Source organism: Schistocerca americana, chromosome 8 (assembly GCF_021461395.2).
Source record: "Schistocerca americana isolate TAMUIC-IGC-003095 chromosome 8, iqSchAmer2.1, whole genome shotgun sequence".
Classification (NCBI taxonomy): domain Eukaryota; kingdom Metazoa; phylum Arthropoda; class Insecta; order Orthoptera; family Acrididae; genus Schistocerca; species Schistocerca americana.
In genome coordinates this window covers 373463410-373482747 of record NC_060126.1, presented here as the reverse complement: position 1 = coordinate 373482747, position 19338 = coordinate 373463410, and the positions used below count along the sequence as shown (strand labels likewise).

The window sequence follows — 19338 nt, the reverse complement described above, 5'->3', positions numbered from 1 at the left end:
CAATATGCTGATTGAATAACATCGGGGATAGGCTACAACCCTGTCTCACTCCCTTCCCAACCACTGCTTTCCTTTCGTGCCCCTCGACTCTTATAACTGCCATCTGGTTTCTGTACAATTTGTAAATAGCCTTTCGCTCCCTGTATTTTACCTCTGCCATCTTTAGAATTTGAAAGAGATTATTCCATTCAACATTGTCAAAAGCTTTCTCTAAGTCTACAAATGCTAGAAACGTGGGTTTGTCTTTCCTTAATCTACTTTCTAAGATAAGTCGTAAGGTCAGTATTGCCTCACGTGTTCCAATATTTCTACGGAATCCAAACTGATCTTCCGCAAGGTCGGTTTCTACTAGTTTTTCTATTCGTCTGTAAAGAATTCCCTTTAGTATCTTGCAGCCGTGACTTATTAAACTGATAGTGGTTATCCGTACCGAAACCAAAGTCGGCATCCGGTTTCAATTTGCATTCGAGGCGGATTCTTTATGATCATTAAATTATTCACGATTGCTGACGCGCTGCAATGTTAAAAGTTCTCATTTTCGAGTAGTCTCCGAGCTCCAACCACTCTACTGCCCGACAGTCATGATTGTGGGCACATGGACGTCCGCCTGTCTAGACGTCATAGGACAGATCCGTTAGTGCAATTGAGTTGTGCCAATTGGCGACACGGAGACCGAACGACGTCAATTGGGTAATGGCTGAGCGGCGGGGGTTTTAAGGACCTGACCTCGCTGCCGCGACCGCCTAGCCCCGCGGAGCAGGACGTTGTGCCAGAGCCGCGACTGACCGGTCAGAGGGAACAGGTCCTACTCGGGAGAGTGCGATGCTGGGAAAGAAGCGAGCGGCACAGGCGGCGGCACAGTGGCTGCTGCTGCTGTTGCTGATGCTGGGGGCGTCGGCGGCGCGCGGCAGGAAGGAAGACCGGCCCACCGACGAGGAGGTGGCCAACCTGCGCAGGAACATGACGGACAACAGCCTGCTGCTGTTCCCGGGAGGCGACCTGCCGCCACTGCTCTGCGAGATGACCAAGGACAGCAGCGAGCGCCTCAGCCACCCGGCCGACTTCTACGCGCTCGCCAGGGTCGGCTTCATCATGTACTGCAACTTCCTGGCCGACGAGGCGGACACCTCGCGCCTGGTGCGCGTCAACGAGATCAAGCTGGACAAGGTGTTCGGCTGGAGCGACGACGACGGCCACTTCGGCAACTACCAGCCGAAGCGCGACCTCAACTCGGCGGCGTGCACGCTCGACTCGCAGATGCCGGCCGGCTTCTTCGACTTCCTGGCGCTGCGGCCGCACCAGCAGGACACGCTGCGCTGCTACGGCAACCCGGCGGGCGAGACGGCGCTGCTGTGGTTCCGCGGCTTCCCCACCGTGCTCTGCACCATGGACGCCGAGCTGGAGCTGCGCGGCGCCTACGCCTTCACGCTGCCCGGCATCGCGGGCGAGCCGTTCCGGTGCGCGTTCGCGCCCTACACGGCGGTGCCCATGGCCGAGGAGCTCGCGTCGCAGGAGCGGCTGCACCGCTCGCTGACCGAGCGCTACGTGCCGCGGGGGGCCACCAAGTTCCCGCGCTACAACTGCACCGAGGGCGGCGGCGCCGAAGGCGACGGCGCCGGCGAGGGCGACCCCAGCGGAGCGGCCGCGTCCGGCAGCCCGCACTTCCGGGCGCAGTCTCCCTCGGGAGTCCTCTACAAGTGCACTTTCCTCCTCTAAGGTCAGTATCTTCCTACTCCTACGCTACTGATATGCAGAACCAGCACTTCTGAAAGGTTCGCAGGAGAGCTTCTGTAAAGTTTGAAGAGGTACTGGCAGAAGCAAAGCTGTGAGGACGGGGCGTGAGTCGTGCTTGGGTACCTCAGATGGTCGAGGACTTGCCTGCGAAAGGCAAAGATCCCGAGTTCGAGTCTCGGTCCGGCACACAGTTTTAATCTGCCAGCAAGTTTCATATCAGCGCACAGTACGCTGCAGAGTGAAAACCTCATTCTGGAAACATCCCCCAGTCTGTGGCTAAGCCATGTCTCCGCAATATCCTTTCTTTCAGGAGTACTAGTTCTGCAAGGTTCGCAGTAGAGCTTCTGTAAAGTTGGGAAGGTAGAAGAAGAGGTACTGGCAGGAGTAAGGCTGTGAGGACGGGGCGTGAGTCGTGCTTGGGTAGCTCAGTTGATAGAGCACTTGCCTGCGAAAGGCAAAGGTACCGACTTCGAGTCTCTGTCCAGTACACAGTTTTAATCTGCCAGAGAGTTTCATATCAGCGCACACTCCGCTGCAGAGTGAAAATCTCAACCTAAACGATGTTTTATTGGAATAATCTTCACACTAAGCGATACTAATATACGTTATTTCTACTATATATATATATATATATATATATATATATATATATATATATATATATATATATATATTCCTGGCCACGCGATTTTGTGGCTCAGTCCGAATAGAAAAGAAATAAAAGAGAAAGCACGCGTTTCTAATTTGTACCAGAACTGGATATACATCCTAATCTCCTACTTTTGTCTCTCTGGGTTTCTTCCTCCCCCTGTCTTTGCCCATCTTCTCTTTCTTCCTCTCTCTCTGTCCATCACTTCCTAACCCTATTCTCGTTCATCTTCTTCTACCTCCTCTCTGTCTCCTCCAGCACTGTTTTTGTCCACCCCCCGCTTCCTTTGTATGTCGATCTTTTCTTTTCCACTCTCACCGAGCGGAGTGGCCGCGTGGTTTGAGGCGCCATGTCACGGATTGCGCGGCCCCTCCCACCGGGGCTTCCAGTCCTCCCTCGAGCGTGTGAGTGTGTTTGTTGTTCTTAGCGTAAGTTAGTTTAAGTAGTGTCTAAGTCTAGGGACCGATGACCTCAGCATTTCTGTCCCTTAGGAATTCACACACATATTAACATTTTTTCCGCCTCTCCCTCTGTCTCCTCCTGCCTCCTCTCCCCGACCCTCTCCTCTTTTCCGCATTATCTGTCCTTTTCCTCCAGCCACTCTATCCATTTCGACTTTCCCCTTGTCTCTGACTTTGAGCGTTGTTTATTGTTACTGCAAATTCAGATTTTCTAGGAGTATTCTAATCATATACCGACAAGCCATAAGCCGGCCGGGGTGGCCGAGCGGTTCTAGGCGCTGCAGTCTGGAACCGCACGACCGCTACGGCCGCTGGTTCGAATCCTGCCTCGGGCATGGATGTGTGTGATGTCCTTAGGTTAGTTAGGTATAAGTAGTTCTAAGTTGTAGGGGACTGATGACCTCAGAAGTTAAGTCCCATAGTGCTCAGAGCCGTTTGAACCATTTGACAAGCCATAAACGTATCATTCCTGTGTACTAACAACGAATCGCTATTGTATTTGTGTTTATATATCATATATGTTAAAAATATGTAGCCTAAATGTGTCAAAAATTACAGTATATATTTCAAATACGTGGCCTGTGTCTGCTGAAATGTTCATTAGAGTATTGTGAAACATCTGAAGTAAGTCGGGCGACAACGTTTCGTGATATTTTGTAATAACGTTTTTGTTTTATATATTACGTACTTAAATACACGCTTGTATTCGAATGCAATGTTGTGTCAAAATTTCGAAGTAGCCGGTGAAAAACTTTCGCTGATTTAAGACCTTGAACAAACGAACATTTCCATTCTTACACAAATTTTCCCTTAATTATTACATATATTTTTACATGGTTGTGAAAAGAAGGGGATCGTACCAATAGAATTCTTATTGGCAGACGGTATAGCAGCTTGAAGAGCCGCAATGGTCGAGACTAGTCAGAATGTTCCTCGTAAACATTCTGAATGTTCTATAATGTTGGAGAATGTTCCAAAATGTTATAGTGTCTTCCAGAAATTGCGAAAATGCTCTAGATCTCACAAGTAATCCGGAATTAAAGGGTGGTCCATTACTTACAAATTTTGGAAATTTTTCGCAAGCTCTATCAACTCCACTCCTGGAAATGGAAAAAAGAACACATTGACACCGGTGTGTCAGACCCACCATACTTGCTCCGGACACTGCGAGAGGGCTGTACAAGCAATGATCACACGCACGGCACAGCTGACACACCAGGAACCGCGGTGTTGGCCGTCGAATGGCGCTAGCTGCGCAGCATTTGTGCACCGCCGCCGTCAGTGTCAGCCAGTTTGCCGTGGCATACGGAGCTCCATCGCAGTCTTGAACACTGGTAGCATACCGCGACAGCGTGGACGTGAACCGTATGTGCAGTTGACGGACTTTGAGCGAGGGCGTATAGTGGGTATGCGGGAGGCCGGGTGGACGTACCGCCGAATTGCTCAACACGTGGGGCGTGAGGTCTCCACAGTACATCGATGTTGTCGCCAGTGGTCGGTGGAAGGTGCACGTGCCCGTCGACCTGGGACCGGACCGCAGCGACGCACGGATGCACGCCAAGACCGTAGGATCCTACGCAGTGCCGTAGGGGACCGCACCGCCACTTCCCAGCAAATTAGGGACACTGTTGCTCCTGGGGTATCGGCGAGGACCATTCGCAACCGTCTCCATGAAGCTGGGCTACGGTCCCGCACACCGTTAGGCCGTCTTCCGCTCACGCCCCAACATCGTGCAGCCCGCCTCCAGTGGTGTCGCGACAGGCGTGAATGGAGGGACGAATGGAGACGTGTCGTCTTCAGCGATGAGAGTCGCTTCTGCCTTGGTGCCAATGATGGTCGTATGCGTGTCTGGCGCCGTGCAGGTGAGCGCCACAATCAGGACTGCATACGACCGAGGCACACAGGGCCAACACCCGGCATCATGGTGTGGGGAGCGATCTCCTACACTGGCCGTACACCACTGGTGATCGTCGAGGGGACAGTGAATAGTGCACGGTACATCCAAACCGTCATCGAACCCATCGTTCTACCATTCCTAGACCGGCAAGGGAACTTGCTGTTCCAACAGGACAATGCACGTCCGCATGTATCCCGTGCCACCCAACGTGCTCTAGAAGGTGTAAGTCAACTACCCTGGCCAGCAAGATCTCCGGATTTGTCCCCCATTGAGCATGTTTGGGACTGGATGAGGCGTCGTCTCACGCGGTCTGCACGTCCAGCACGAACGCTGGTCCAACTGAAGCGCCAGGTGGAAATGGCATGGCAAGCCGTTCCACAGGACTACATCCAGCATCTCTACGATCGTCTCCATGGGAGAATAGCAGCCTGCATTGCTGTGAAAGGTGGATATACACTGTACTAGTGCCGACATTGTGCATGCTCTGTTGCCTGTGTCTATGTGCCTGTGGTTCTGTCAGTGTGATCATGTGATGTATCTGACCCCAGGAATGTGTCAATAAAGTTTCCCCTTCCTGGGACAATGAATTCACGGCGTTCTTATTTCAATTTCCAGGAGTGTATTTTAAGGTCATCTCCAGCAGGTGAAATCAATGCATGCTTGAAGAATTAATTTCTTTGATCTAGAACGAGGAAAGTACAATTAAGAACAAATACTAGACTTCAAATTTCCAATGATAAAAACGCAAAACATTTTGTCAGAAAACTCTCACAAATTAGTAAAGGCACTCACTCAGTTGTCTGTTTAACTGCCCAAATTTAACTTACAAATGATTTGTGTAAGATTGTCGACAGCCCATAGGAATTAATAGATAAAGTTTCTCCGAACATTGTCAAAGTTATTCAAGTCGGTTATTTCAAAGCGCCGTTGTAGCAGTAAGATATGAAGTAGCTGACGATAAATTGTCGTTAACAGTTATCAAACAATATAGTTCAACAAAAAGTAATATTAGGGAAAGATAAAGAAAAAACAGCATTTATTGCGAAGGTCCCCCTCATATCTCCCGAACTCCCACTTCAAATCAAAAAACTGCAATTTCGAGTAAGATTACCAATTATTATCACTATAAATAAGTCACAAAAACGAACGTTAAGGTATTGTTGTATTAATTTGAAACAATCATGCTTTTCGCAAGGTCATTTATATCTAACTTCCTCTGCGTATGGGAAACCCAAAGAATTTATGTATCTTCTCGCCGAATAACGAGATGACAAATGTAGTTCCATAGCAAGTATTTTGATAGAATAAGTTAATTAAGTGTGAGATATAGTGAAAACAACAAAATTTTTTTGTTTCTCTGTCAGGTATTGGTCTTGGTTACCTTGTAGTATGCTATAGTGGTTGTTCTGTGGCTGCTGTTGTGTTTCTGGCGATATGAGTGTCTGAAGCGGTCGCTATCACATCATGGTGGCCACTGGGACATAGTCCTCCTATTTCGCATTGCTGTACATTTTAAGGGAAAAAGTTCGAGGTTTATCAATATTATCGAGCTTCTATGAACATTTTTGAATGTTAACGTATGTTTCGATTATTCTAAACTATTCTCGAATGTACTAGGTTTTAAAATGTTTTGGAAGTTCCTAAACATTTTTTAAAGTTCCCGAATTTTTTGGAATGTTCTCAGTATTCTATAAAGTAGAGTTTTACAGAGTACTTTACTTCACGTTAGGTTGATGTTGAACAAATCAGTGGATTTAAGAGTACTGGAGAATATTTCTGAGCATTCGAGAGTACTTTATAACGTCGCATACTAACATTTTTACGAATTTTTGAGGGTTCAACATCCGCTGATGTTTTTGTTTTTCCCTCCCTTTATATCTTGGCGGCTTAAATTTTTGTACGGTTGTACCGACTATGGAACTGTAATGGGTAAAAAGATCAATTTCGTTTGCAAAAAAGTTGTAATTATGCCTGATATGGCTATATACTTGAACTTGTCCATCACTGAATAGAATTACAAAACTCGATGTCTGTAGAATACGTTTGTTTTTTTTAATTATTTCCCACCCTTTGCATTTTAGTCCTTGTAACTTTTTCGAGGGTTGTATCGGACATGGAATTTTGCTGTTTTCGTTTCAAAAAAGTTTTTGTTTGTGCGTCATTTCATTTAGTCTGTGAAGAATCTGTCAGTTTGTTCCTCGCTGAAACACACTGCTCGCTGCAGGCTCGTGGATTCAGCTGCCGTCAGCCTTTAATCTTAATGTATTTTTACTAAGTTATAGTTTTCTATTTGAATGGTTTCATTGTTTCCTGATCCTCTGCATATTTGTACATTAGATGTAACAACTCTTCTTTATTCAAAGGCAAAAGAAGTCTATTTAAAATTCATTACATGATTCTGCAATGCTGTTTCCTGTTTATCACTGAATGTTCTGGGGAAAAATGTTTTATCTCTTAAAACATGTTTCATGACCTCTGCTTCCTTCTCCCGCGCAGCTTTAAATCTGTTACCTAATATACTTCTTGGAATGAATATCTCTCACACGCTTTCCTATTATCATTTCAAGGAATCTGGCTTATTCTACTGCTTCCTTCATTATAGTTTCAAGTCATTTATGTCCTGACCTTTCCATTTTTGTCTGTTGAAGAAAAAGAAGCAGAGAAATTTAAGTTTCTGGGCTCTTTCGTCCAGTATAATCCGAAACTGTTTTGTCTGATACAACCCGATGGTAGCCTAACATTCATATTGTTATTACTTGGGCTGTACATTGTCACAGCCTGCAATATCGAATATCAATTACGTAACGTTATTTATTTGTAAGCAGAATATGACAGTCCAAAGCTAAGTTCGTCCGAAAAACTCGCTAGAATCAAGTAACTTCTTTCCACTCCCAACGCACTGTTCTTTCGATTCAAAACAGGATGATTGTTGTTGTTCTCCCAAGGTTCACAACGCAGTGGCGCGATAGGTGCTGTCACTGGCTCTGCGGTCTAGTAACAACTCTTTTCCGCTACAATCCGCTGCCCGGTACAATCCGATCTTCTCCTACTGCTGCTGAAGAACTGCCTGCCGCTGCAACACTTGAGCCTCAAAATCTTCAACTTCCAACGTTGTTAACAGCGACATCTCAGAGACACGCCGCAGAAATGCATTATGTAAAAGATTACCGACTTCCTCAGGTAGCGCTTTACTCATTTTGATTATCAATAAAACGTACAGGATCGGTTTAGGGATAAGCATTCCATCATTAGATGGATGTAGGAAATTCATCTATAGTGACTTACTGAAATTGGTACATAAGTGGATGACCACCGGTATCCTGCGAGAGAAAGTTGCCAGTATCTTAGATCACGTAAAGTTATGCAAAAAAGTTTTTGACAACACCTACTAAACACAAACTGACCATAGAGCCTACCACTTGGATCTTTCAGTTGATAGGCTCCATTACCAGTTTGTTTTTCGTATGTGTTACGTGATTTTAGCTGCCTGGAAAACTGATATGTCAAGATACCCACGGTTATCGCTTATACATGCATGGACATATTTGATTGAATCGATAAAGAGGTGACTAGGTTTCCCGATACGTCTTATTATGCATTGTGTATTCAAATATCGACCATGTACGTTGCGTGAATGATCAGTACGAATATATTTCAACCTAAAGCAATCTGTAATATTCCACATAGTAAAATATTTTAATTTTTTGTCAGACCTTGGACTGGTTTCAAGCGGTCGACCGCGACTTCCTCTCCAGTGTCAAACGATTCCGCTCAGAGTAACATACACAATGCTCCACACCTTGCAGTTTCTATCATCTGCGTCTCCCTCTATTACCGTGGAAATCATTTTGTGAAATCTTAACGTATGTACTTCTTCTCGTTTTCCATATATACATTTCCTTGCCGACCCCGCGGGGGACCTTTTCATTTCTTAACCTACTAGTCTGATTAATTTTCAGCGCCATTCTGTAATGTCACATCTCAAACGCTTCGACTCTTGCTTTCTCTATTGACCTCGATGTCGACGGGATGTCAAAGCCAATCTTTCTTTCTGGGACGGAATTTTCCTTCCGACATCGTCAGACACGTGTCCCACCGAAGACATAGCAGAGAACGTTGCTGCCCACGGGACTGCTTGAACATTTCGCGCAGAGTTCATAGAAACACGTGCCATGTATGGACGAGAATTGTTCTGTTGAAAAATGGCACCACGATAGTATCGCACGAGAGGTAACACATGAAGATGGTGTGACTTGCTGTTATGGCATCATAATTCTCTCAATCACTACCAGCCATGACCTGAAGTCATACTCGGTGTTTCCCACAACATGATGCAAGAAATAACATCGCTGTTTCTCTCCAAAACACTGGGAGAAAGGGACCTCTCCCCATGTCGCCACCATATCCGCCGATGATGGTTATGCAGAGAAGTGCAGAATCACGATTCGTCACTGAACACAACGTGACGCCATACAACAGCAGTCGATGCTTCCCCGTCACGGCACCTCTCCATACACAGCCGTTTGTGTTGTGGTATTAACTGCAGTTCCGCAAGGTACAGTAATTCCCTAGTACGGCTGCTGCTAGTCTCCGAGCAATGGCACACGATGACACAGAATGCTGCAAGGAATCCATTAGTTGTTCTCGGATGTCAGACGCAGATGTGAAGGGATATGATGTGCTTGATGCACAAAACAGCAAGCCTTCCCTTGTCGTGGATAGACTTGGTCGACCAGAAACACGACGAACTTGCTTACCCTTAGGTTACCATGCATTCCAACATCGGGCCATTGTCACAAACGAAAGACCCCAAAAAATTGGATACTGGACAACTCGACCAGTTAGCCAAATGGAGACCCACAATGTGCCTCGATTGAATCTCTGTCAGGTGCTCATAAAGCTGTCTCACACCAGTAAGCACCATCTCCGTGTCCTATACAGTTGTATCTCAACATCTGACGCTGTTCTCACCCCTTATATAAACCACATGTCTCGTAAAAACACTAAACAGGAACAAGACTAATGCCCTCTGGTGACTTTCTTACTTGTCACAGAGAATTGCAACGCTAACGATTTACATAATCGCCAATGGCGTGTATGTGTGTGAAGTTACATTGATATCCGGTACGTCTTCTGGGTGATTAATATTTTTTTATCAGGTGATATCTTTGAGAAAATGGGTCTTGTATATCCTAAAAAATATTTTTGTGGAAATAGCTGTAAAAGAGAATCAATAACGCGTAGCAGTTTTGTTTTTTGCGCCCTAAAACAAAACAAACAAACAATTTTTATTTGATGAGGGTGATAAGCCTGAAAATGAGATACACTGGAAACTAGTACTTAATAAAATACAGTTTTAAAGTACAACCTCGATGAACGAGGTCTTTCATCTAATGAAAGAAAACTTTTTTAAATTTCTGCTCTCTATGTTCTCCCTTGCTAGTATTTCGTGGTTATTCATATTTACTTGATGTATTTCATTGAGTCTTTGTTTATTTCTGTAATTGCTTTTCAAAAATATTTGACCTTGGCTAAAGTTTAATGGATAAACTACTAGAGTTCTTCTCAAGCAATTTTCCGCCTGTCTAGAGTGCATCGCGTTCACTAAATTGGAATTTAACCTTTCTTTTCCACATTACTTAGCCGAAAGACGCATTAACGGTTCTGAGTCCGCCCGGCCTTGAAAACACTTGCGTTTGAGATCTGGGTTACCTCGTCTTTTCTAAAATGATTTATGATTATCAAAGTGCAACAGAGGAAACTATGTTTGTGTATTAGTGCTCTTCAGTTTCCATAGGAAACAATGGTTAGCCATACAGGTTGAGAATGAGCACTGTCTCAGAGGTGTGTCAGATTAACAATTATTTATCATGCTCTTGTTGTTTACAATACTTTTATCCTAGGAATACCTTAAAATACAAAGCTTTTCGAGCGGTATCCACTCATTATCACGCACGTAATATACAAAAATAAGACATTTTCTGGAACTACCGCTAACGTAATGAATGAATCTCCATGGCATTTAATTGCTTGTGGAAGGGAAAGGGTAACTCCCCCGTTTCCTTACACTGGATTATGGCCTTCTCAGTTCCCACAAAGAAGTCTTGTCAGACAGTGTTGTAATGAGATATCAAATAAATAAAACTGCATATTTAAAGGTCGAAAGACCTAATCACTGGGCTCCTGCACCCAAAATTTTTCTTAATCCAACATCGATGTCGCAATCTGCTTTGTCGATATTGCGCTTATGTTCGACGAGCACACTGAAACCAAATCATAATTTTTTCACACTACACTGCTGTTATTGAGGAAATCAACACATATGTCACCATTTCCATGGCAGTCACGTAAGTTTCAGATGTGCCTGCCAGTAAATACTAAAATCTGTTCAAATCAGGTATTTTGTATGTAATCAAGTGGAACTTTTTTTACTTACCATGAACCTTCTAGATAGCTTGTAATTAGTTACATTTCTATGAAAATAATGTGAAAGTCAAAGTGCTAGTTTATTTCGTTGTGTTTCTCTGACAATCTGTAGTTCGTTTGTTTATCGGTACATATCAGGTGCTTTAATTCTCCGCTGCTAGAAACTTTCGGTTTTCCTGTTCAGTGTCCTAGGTATATGTCCTAACATTAATTGAATTCTCAGTCGGTGCTCGACGAAGCATAAGAATTACATCAATGTGGAAACACTTTTCCTATTACTTGAATTGCTTATTTAATATGGAACAGATTTTCGTCTTTTTGCACCCTAGTCGAATGACAATAGCTGTTGCCATTTGACAGTGGCCTAAGGAGTCGAATTAAATAAATAATAATTGCAGGACATCTATAAAATATATACCTTTTGATATTAGAAATTTTCTGAAATTGGTATAAGTAGTTTCTTTAGACTGAATTTCTTCTTGAATCTTCTTTCCAAATTTAATATCTAATCTGAATTTTCATTTTTACTTAAGCTGAGATATTGTATAGATACTCAGTTTCACGGATGTAGTACTATGGCATTTTCCTCTGCTTTCAAGACCCATACCTCTTTTGACTCTTCTTTCCAAATTTAATATCTAATCTGAATTTTCATTTTTACTTAAGCTGAGATATTGTATAGATACTCCATTTCACGGATGTAGCACTATGGCATCTTCCATTGCCTTCAAGACTCATATCTATTTTTTGTGTGACAGAGGAACGTGGAAGCTTTGAGTAGACAGTCACATTATAAAAATATAATAGTGATGTAATTTCATTGAGTGTGTGTGTGTTATCGATTACTGATAAGTTTGCACCTATAGCTCCCGTGGTTTCGTTAGGTGTTGTTTTGATAACCAGTTTATAACTTTGCAAGATCAAATTGATCTGGAATGAATTACTACCATTACCTTTACTTCTCTTTTGTTGTGAGATTGTCAGCGACAGCTTATATTGGGAAGGTAGTGGTTTGTTCCAACACTCTTTTCTTGAGCACTTTTAAATAGTGTAGTATTGATGCAGAGCCCACTTTCAATATTTTGTTGATAATCCATCTGAGTCACAAATCTATTGTTCTCGAAGTCCTTTGTTATTTACTCTACTTAATTTCTTCCGACGCTATAAGCCGGATATTAATAGTTTAATCTTGTGAAAGTCCCAAGCACGTACTCAAGTATTAAAAATTCAATAATTCATATCTTTGACGATATCTCCTGTAACTTCCTAAACTACTTTAAGTTAAGTATTTTCCAACAGGTTTTTTGGCGGAGATTGAGCGTGGCTACCTCCCTTTCCCGATAGGTAGTTGTGGTTTCTGACAGAATTGTGACCCATTATTTGGATCTTTCTGCTCTTGTGCAACGTCTTAAAATATGTTATTCTATGAATTTAAACTCCTGCTTCTCTTGAATGTTACAGGAGGATCCATTCCAGGCCAGAGCGGGCGGTATCACTATGCGGCCATGGAAATCTCCGAGTCAGGGATATCTTCGGAGGTGTTTGGGTTGAATAGGAAATACTTCACGGAATCATTTATCTCCTTTTGTGTGGTACACGCACTGTGAGAATAAGTGTGATGCTTTGCTGTTAGTGCTGTTTCGTGAACTTAATTGCATTTATAAACTTTGTCAGCCCACTCTCTGTCTAATATTAACTATTATGGAATGTTATTGGCTCATTACATCATTACAAATCTAATAAAAAACACTTAACTCATTATTTGTCAAGATTTATCTTGATACAGTGTGATGGAAATCCAAAACGAAGAAAGTAAATGTTAAGTTTCTTACGACTTTGTTCCCATCGCTAAAATACCCGCAATTTTATATTAAACACTGTCGTATAGCATCATTTTCTTTGCATATCTGAGTTCTAAATTTGTTACACTACTCATGGGAAAGTTATTAAGGTTACTTTTATACACAAAAATGGAGGTTGGTCGTACAGCGTGAAGCGTATTTGTGTTTCAAATAAGTCAGTGAAAACTGAAAGCCAGTTAAATACCAAACTAATAAAATGACAGACATTTATGTCTCAGTCGGGTAGTTTCCGAGAGCCCTCGTCGTTCCCTGCGTTGGTCACCTGAAGTAATACTTTTACAAACCTCAAAGCCACAGTTTATGCATTATTAATATCTTACAGTAGAATCAACCCTTACCAATAGAACAACAGTGAGTGTTGTACGTATTTGCAAATAGTCATTGTTACAGCTTATAATGTTAGCATCTGACCACCTGCAAGATTCGCTGGAGTATGAGCTTTGCTGTAGATAACCTGTATTGATTTCAAGTAACACAATGAAAGTTGATTATACTTTAATAGACGCTGTGTTTTAATTAAGTTTTCTTCTCCAGTAATTCTTCAATATCATATTATAAATATTCATTTCTTCATGTTAATTGGAAACGACCTTCCTTTTTGAGTGCTGTAATAATAACGTATATTTCAAGGACGCTGTGCTTCAAAGCTAGTCTCAATGCAAAAACGTGCCCTTATGTGTATAAACGTTCACATTTTCAAATACGTCGGCGTCTGCAGCCCACTCTATTAAGCCTCAACCAGAAAGTTTAGTGATGAAGTCGAATTTGACAGTGATTTCGAGAGTCAGTCCTGTTGTCTGAAAAAACTGTAAACTGTCAACAGACAAACACCACTGACAAAATTTCTACTGTTGCATGTAATTCGTTTCGATTAAGGAATGCTCATTTAAACTTACAATGATGGACTTCAACAATAGATTGTACTCACTAAATAACATTCTGAAAATTGTAAATCGTTTACTGTCGTATTTTTTTGCATGCTCTGAGTGTAAGCAAATTACTAATAAAGTTTTTTCTTTCGTGTCTGTACGCTTCTCTGTTGCTTGTCGTAATGTGTTTACTACTACAAAACGTATTATTATTTTTTGGGAAATAAATGGTCATTGCAGTTTTCATTCTAACACAGATATGAATTACCATTTTACTGATTTAATATTCCTTACTAACTAAGAAAAACTCTATAGAAATTTCAAGTAAGCTACATTTCTATACACTCTTAAAAAGGCAGTAATAAATAGTATTATTTGTTTTTTAGTTAATATATTCGAGAGATCATTAATTTTTTTTTTTTGGTCATCAGTCTACTGACTGGTTTGATGCGACCCGCCACGAATTCCTTTCCTGTGCTAACCTCTTCATCTCAGAGTAGCACTTGCAACCTACATCCTCAATTATTTGCTTGACATATTCCAATCTCTGTCTTACTCTACAGTTTTTGCCCTCTACAGCTCCCTCTAGTACCATGGAAGGCATTCCCTCATGTCTTAGCAAATGTCCTATCATCCTGTCCCTTCTCCTTATCAGTGTTTTCCACATATTCCTTTCCTCTCCGATTCTGCATAGAACCTCCTCATTCCTTACCTTATCACTCCACCTAATTTTCAATATTCGTCTATAGCACCACATCTCAAATGCTTCGATTCTCTTCTGTTCCGGTTTTCCCACAGTCCATGTTTCACTACCATACAATGCTGTACTCCAGACGTACATCCTCAGGAATTTCTTCCTCAAATTAAGACCGGTTTTTGATATTAGTAGACTTCTCTTGGCCAGCGAGTCTGCTTTTGATGTCCTCCTTGCTCCGTCCGTCATTGGTTATTTTACTGCCTAGGTAGCAGAATTCCTTAACTTCACTGACTTCGTGACCATCAATACTGATGTTCAGTTTCTCGCTGTTCTCATTTCTACTACTTCTCATTACCTTCGTCATTCTCCGATTTACTCTCAAACCATACTGTGTACTCAATAGACTGTTCATTCCGTTCAGCAGATCATTTAATTCTTCTTCACTTTCACTCAGGATAGCAATGTCATCAGCGAATCGTATCATTGATATCCTTTCACCTTGTATTTTAATTCCACTCCTGAACCTTTCTTTTATTTCCATCATTGCTTCCTCGATCTACAGATCGAAGAGTAGGAGCGAAAGGCTACAGCCTTGTCTTACACCCTTCTTAATACGAGCACTTCGTTCTTGATCGTCCACTCTTATTATTCCCTCTTGCTTGTTGTACATATTGTATATGACCCGTCTCTCCCTATAGCTTACCCATACTTTTTTCAGAATCTCGAACAGCTTGCACCATTTTATATTGTCGAACGCTTTTTCCAGGTCGACAAATCCTACGAGAGTGTCTTGATTTTTCTTTAGCCTTGCTTCCTTTATTAGCCGTAACGTCAGAATTGCCTCTCTCGTCCCTTTACTTTTCCTAAAGCCAAACTGATGTTCACCTAGCGCATTCTCTATTTTCTTTTCCATTCTTATGTATATTATTCTTGTAAGCAGCTTCGATGCATGAGCTGTTAAGCTGATTGTGCGATAATTCTCGCGCTTGTCAGCTCTTGCCGTCTTCGGAATTGTGTGGATGATGCTTTTCCGAAAGTCAGATTGTATGTCGCCAGACTCATATATTCTACACACCAACGTGAATAGTCGTTTTGTTACCAGTTCCCCCAATGATTTTAGAAATTCTGATGGAATGTTATCTATCCCTTCTGCCTTATTTGACCGTAAGTCCTCCAAAGCTCTTTTAAATTCCGATTCTGATACTGGATCCCCTATCTCTTCTAAATCGACTCCTGTTTCTTCTTCTATCACATCAGACAAATCTTCACCCTCATAGAGGCTTTGAATGTATTCTTTCCACCTATCTGCTCTCTCCTCTGCATTTAACAGTGGAATTCCCGTTGCACTCTTAATGTTACCACCGTTGCTTTTAATGTCACCAAAGGTTGTTTTGACTTTCCTGTATGCTGAGTCTGTCCTTCCGACAATCATATATTTTTCGATGTCTTCACATTTTTCCTGCAGCCATTTCGTCTTAGCTTCCCTGCACTTCGTATTTATTTCATTCCTCAGCGACTTGTATTTTTGTATTCCTGATTTTCCCGGAACGTGTTTGTACTTCCTCCTTTCATCAGTCAACTGAAGTATTCCTTCTGTTACCCATGGTTTCTTCGCAGTTACCTTCTTTGTACCTATGTCTTCCTTCCCAACTTCTGTGATGGCCCTTTTTAGAGATGCCCATTCCTCTTCAACTGTACTGCCTACTGCGCTATTCCTAATTGCTGTATCTATAGCGTTAGAGAACTTCAAACGTATCTCGTCATTCCTTAGTACTTCCGTATCCCACTTTTTTGGGTACTGATTCTTCCTGACTAATGTCTTGAACTTCAGCCTACTCTTCATCACTACTATATTGTGATCTGAGTCTGTATCTGCTCCTCGGTACGCCTTACAACCCAGTATCTGATTTCGAAATCTGTCTGACCATGATGTAATCTAATTGAAATCTTCCCGTATCTCCCGGCCTTTTCCAAGTATACCTCCTTCTCTTGTGATTCTTGAACAGGGTATTCGCTGTTACTAGCTGAAACTTGTTACAGAACTCAATTAGTCTTTCTCCTCTTTCATTCCTTGTCCCAAGCCCATATTCTCCTGTAACCTTTTCTTCTACTCCTTCCCCTACAACTGCATTCCAGTCGCCCATGACTATTAGATTTTCGTCCCCCTTTATACACTGCATTACCCTTCCAATATCCTCTTACACTTTCTCTATCTGTTCATCTTCAGCTTGCGACGTCGGCATGTATACCTGAACTATCGTTGTCGGTGTTGGTCTGCTATCGATTCTGATTAGAACAACCCGGTCACTGAACTGTTCACAGTAACACACCCTCTGCCCTACCTTCCTATTCATAACGAATCCTACACCTGTTATACCATTTTCTGCTGCTGTTGATATTACCCGATACTCATCTGACCAGAAATCCTTGTCTTCCTTCCACTTCACTTCACTGACCCCTACTATATCTAGATTGAGCCTTTGCATTTTCCTTTTCAGATTTTCTACTTTCCCTACCACGTTCAAGCTTCTGACATTCCACGTCCCGACTCGTAGAACGTTATCCTTTCGTTGATTATTCAATCTTTTTCTTATGTTAACCTCCCCCTTGACAGTCCCCTCCCGGAGATCCGAATGGGGGACTATTCCGAAATCTTTTGCCAATGGAGAGATCATCATGACACTTCTTCAGTTACAGGCCACATGTCCTGTGGATACACGTTACGTGTCTTTAATGCAGTGGTTTCCATTGCCTTCTGCATCCTCATGTCGTTGATCATTGCCGATTCTTCCGCCATTAGGGGCAATTTCCCACCCCTAGGACAAGAGAGTGCCCTGAACCTCTATCCGCTCCTCCGCCCTATTTGACAAGGCCGTTGGCAGAATGAGGCTGACTTCTTATGCCGGAAGTCTTCGGCCGCCAATGCTGATTATTTATCAAAATTTAGGCAGTGGCGAGGATCGAACCCAGGACCGAAGACGTTTTGGTTATGAATCAAAAATGCTACTCCTTTTTTGTTGTTGTTGTGATTGTTCGTTGCGGACGTCACACGACATCCGGTCAAGTTCGTTTGTTGATCGTTTCACTCAGTTTTTTTATTACAGAGCCCAACCAGCTCTCTCACCGGACACGCTGAGCTACCGTGCCGGCTACCCCTAGACCACGAGTTATTATATAATAAATATAAACAATATTAAAACTGAAAACTAACCATCTTTCATATCTCCGTGTCATTTCCCTTCATAGAGACCTCAAATAAATGGAGCTTTACTTACTGATGAGCAAACCTTTTTCATGGCAAATCATCTGCGTTTTTACTTAAAGCAACAAAGAAGAACACAATCGCCATACTCTGTTGCAGTACTTTACAGAATAGCACGTAGATGAGTGCTGATCAATTCTTAAATTTCGAATTTCTGTTTCACTAAAAAATAAGTATTGCCTATTGTTTTTGTTCTTCTCTTTCTCCTACTTCAGTTACTCAACTAAACAACTATACAACTCACATCAAGAGATGTCAGTTACCATCATCATTCACAGCCCTGCATATGTTGTGCACTTGTTTCTTGGTGCTTGGTATAATAGAATCCGTAAATGCTAGACTGTTGGTATTGTTACACAATAAAAGAAAGACTGGAACAAAGTCAAAAAACGCTAAATCATTTTGTAGCATCCTGAAGCAAGGTATAACAAACACCATAATCCATCAAAACCTGAAATTACAAATGACTAATAAATTTCGGTAACATATTTACATGCGAAAAGATTTTTAGTCTCACACTTATCGCTAAATTAATTAATTAATTATTTCTATGTATAGCATACTGTAAAACGTTTGTAACATAGTAAAGGATTTTCAGTCTCACATTCGTCGAGTTTAAAATTGCTACATATTGGTCAAACATTGAAGTAGATTTCGAATTCTGAATAATGTGTTGTTAATGTTGCCACGAACAATATTGCGTTTTTGTGGAACATCTTTCAGAGAAATAACACCGATATGGGTATAGACCACATTTTTCATCTATTTATTTTTTTTTAGTCTTGAAATCTTTTAAACATATAACACTATCTAAAACGCTATAACGGTTTCTTTCGTTACCTTCCCTATGGATTATGTATTATTTGTCTTAAAAGTCTCTACTACTATGCATGCTTCGTCAGTGACTCTTCACCATATTTGTCTCTTTGCAGATCATTGAGATTCTAGTAAAGGACTGCTTTTGTGTAAAAATAAAGATAGAAGATTTATTGAAAACTTTCATTCTAGAAGATTTATTGTTGGGTAACCAAATAACAAGTAATATGATATAAAATAGCCTTGAAATACTACAAGGAAAGCTATTCCAATATGATCAAAGTCGACACATAACTATTTCCGAAACAGCGTTGACTTTAAGTGTATATGGTAGGGTCAGATAAACGTGAGTGAGCTTCAAATAATAAATACTGAATTCTGTAACCTGTCGAAGTGCCTGAAAGACATATTGCGCCAAGGACACCGGGAATATTTAAATAATACACGTACCCTAAAGTAGTTGTACGTCAGAGAGACATAAGGGAGGTAAATTTAGGCACGAAGAAGGGAACAGAAGTCTTATTTTGTGCGTATTTACTATTAGTTCTGTACATTAATATTCTCAAATTTTTAAAGTCATTAACGATCTTTCCTTAGGCTTATAACAAAAGCAATCCTCAATTCCGAAACAAGTTCAATCGTTTGACACTCACTGGATAAACAGT

The 19338-nt window shown here is 41.9% G+C and overlaps 1 protein-coding gene across 1 annotated transcript; it reads left to right on the top strand.

Annotated features, from left to right (window-relative positions):
* Window positions 1-747: 747 nt before the first annotated feature.
* LOC124544937 lies at window positions 748-12740 on the top strand. The gene is made up of 2 exons (XM_047123685.1): window positions 748-1717; window positions 12629-12740. Exon 1 carries the CDS (start codon window positions 823-825, stop codon window positions 1714-1716), a length of 894 nt encoding a protein of 297 aa, XP_046979641.1. The 5' UTR covers window positions 748-822; the 3' UTR covers window position 1717; window positions 12629-12740.
* Window positions 12741-19338: the final 6598 nt, after the last annotated feature.

Excerpts from the sequence above, each read along its gene's own strand:
- LOC124544937 (XM_047123685.1), top strand. The coding sequence starts at position 823 with ATGCTGGGAAAGAAGCGAGCGGCACAGGCGGCGGCACAGTGGCTGCTG.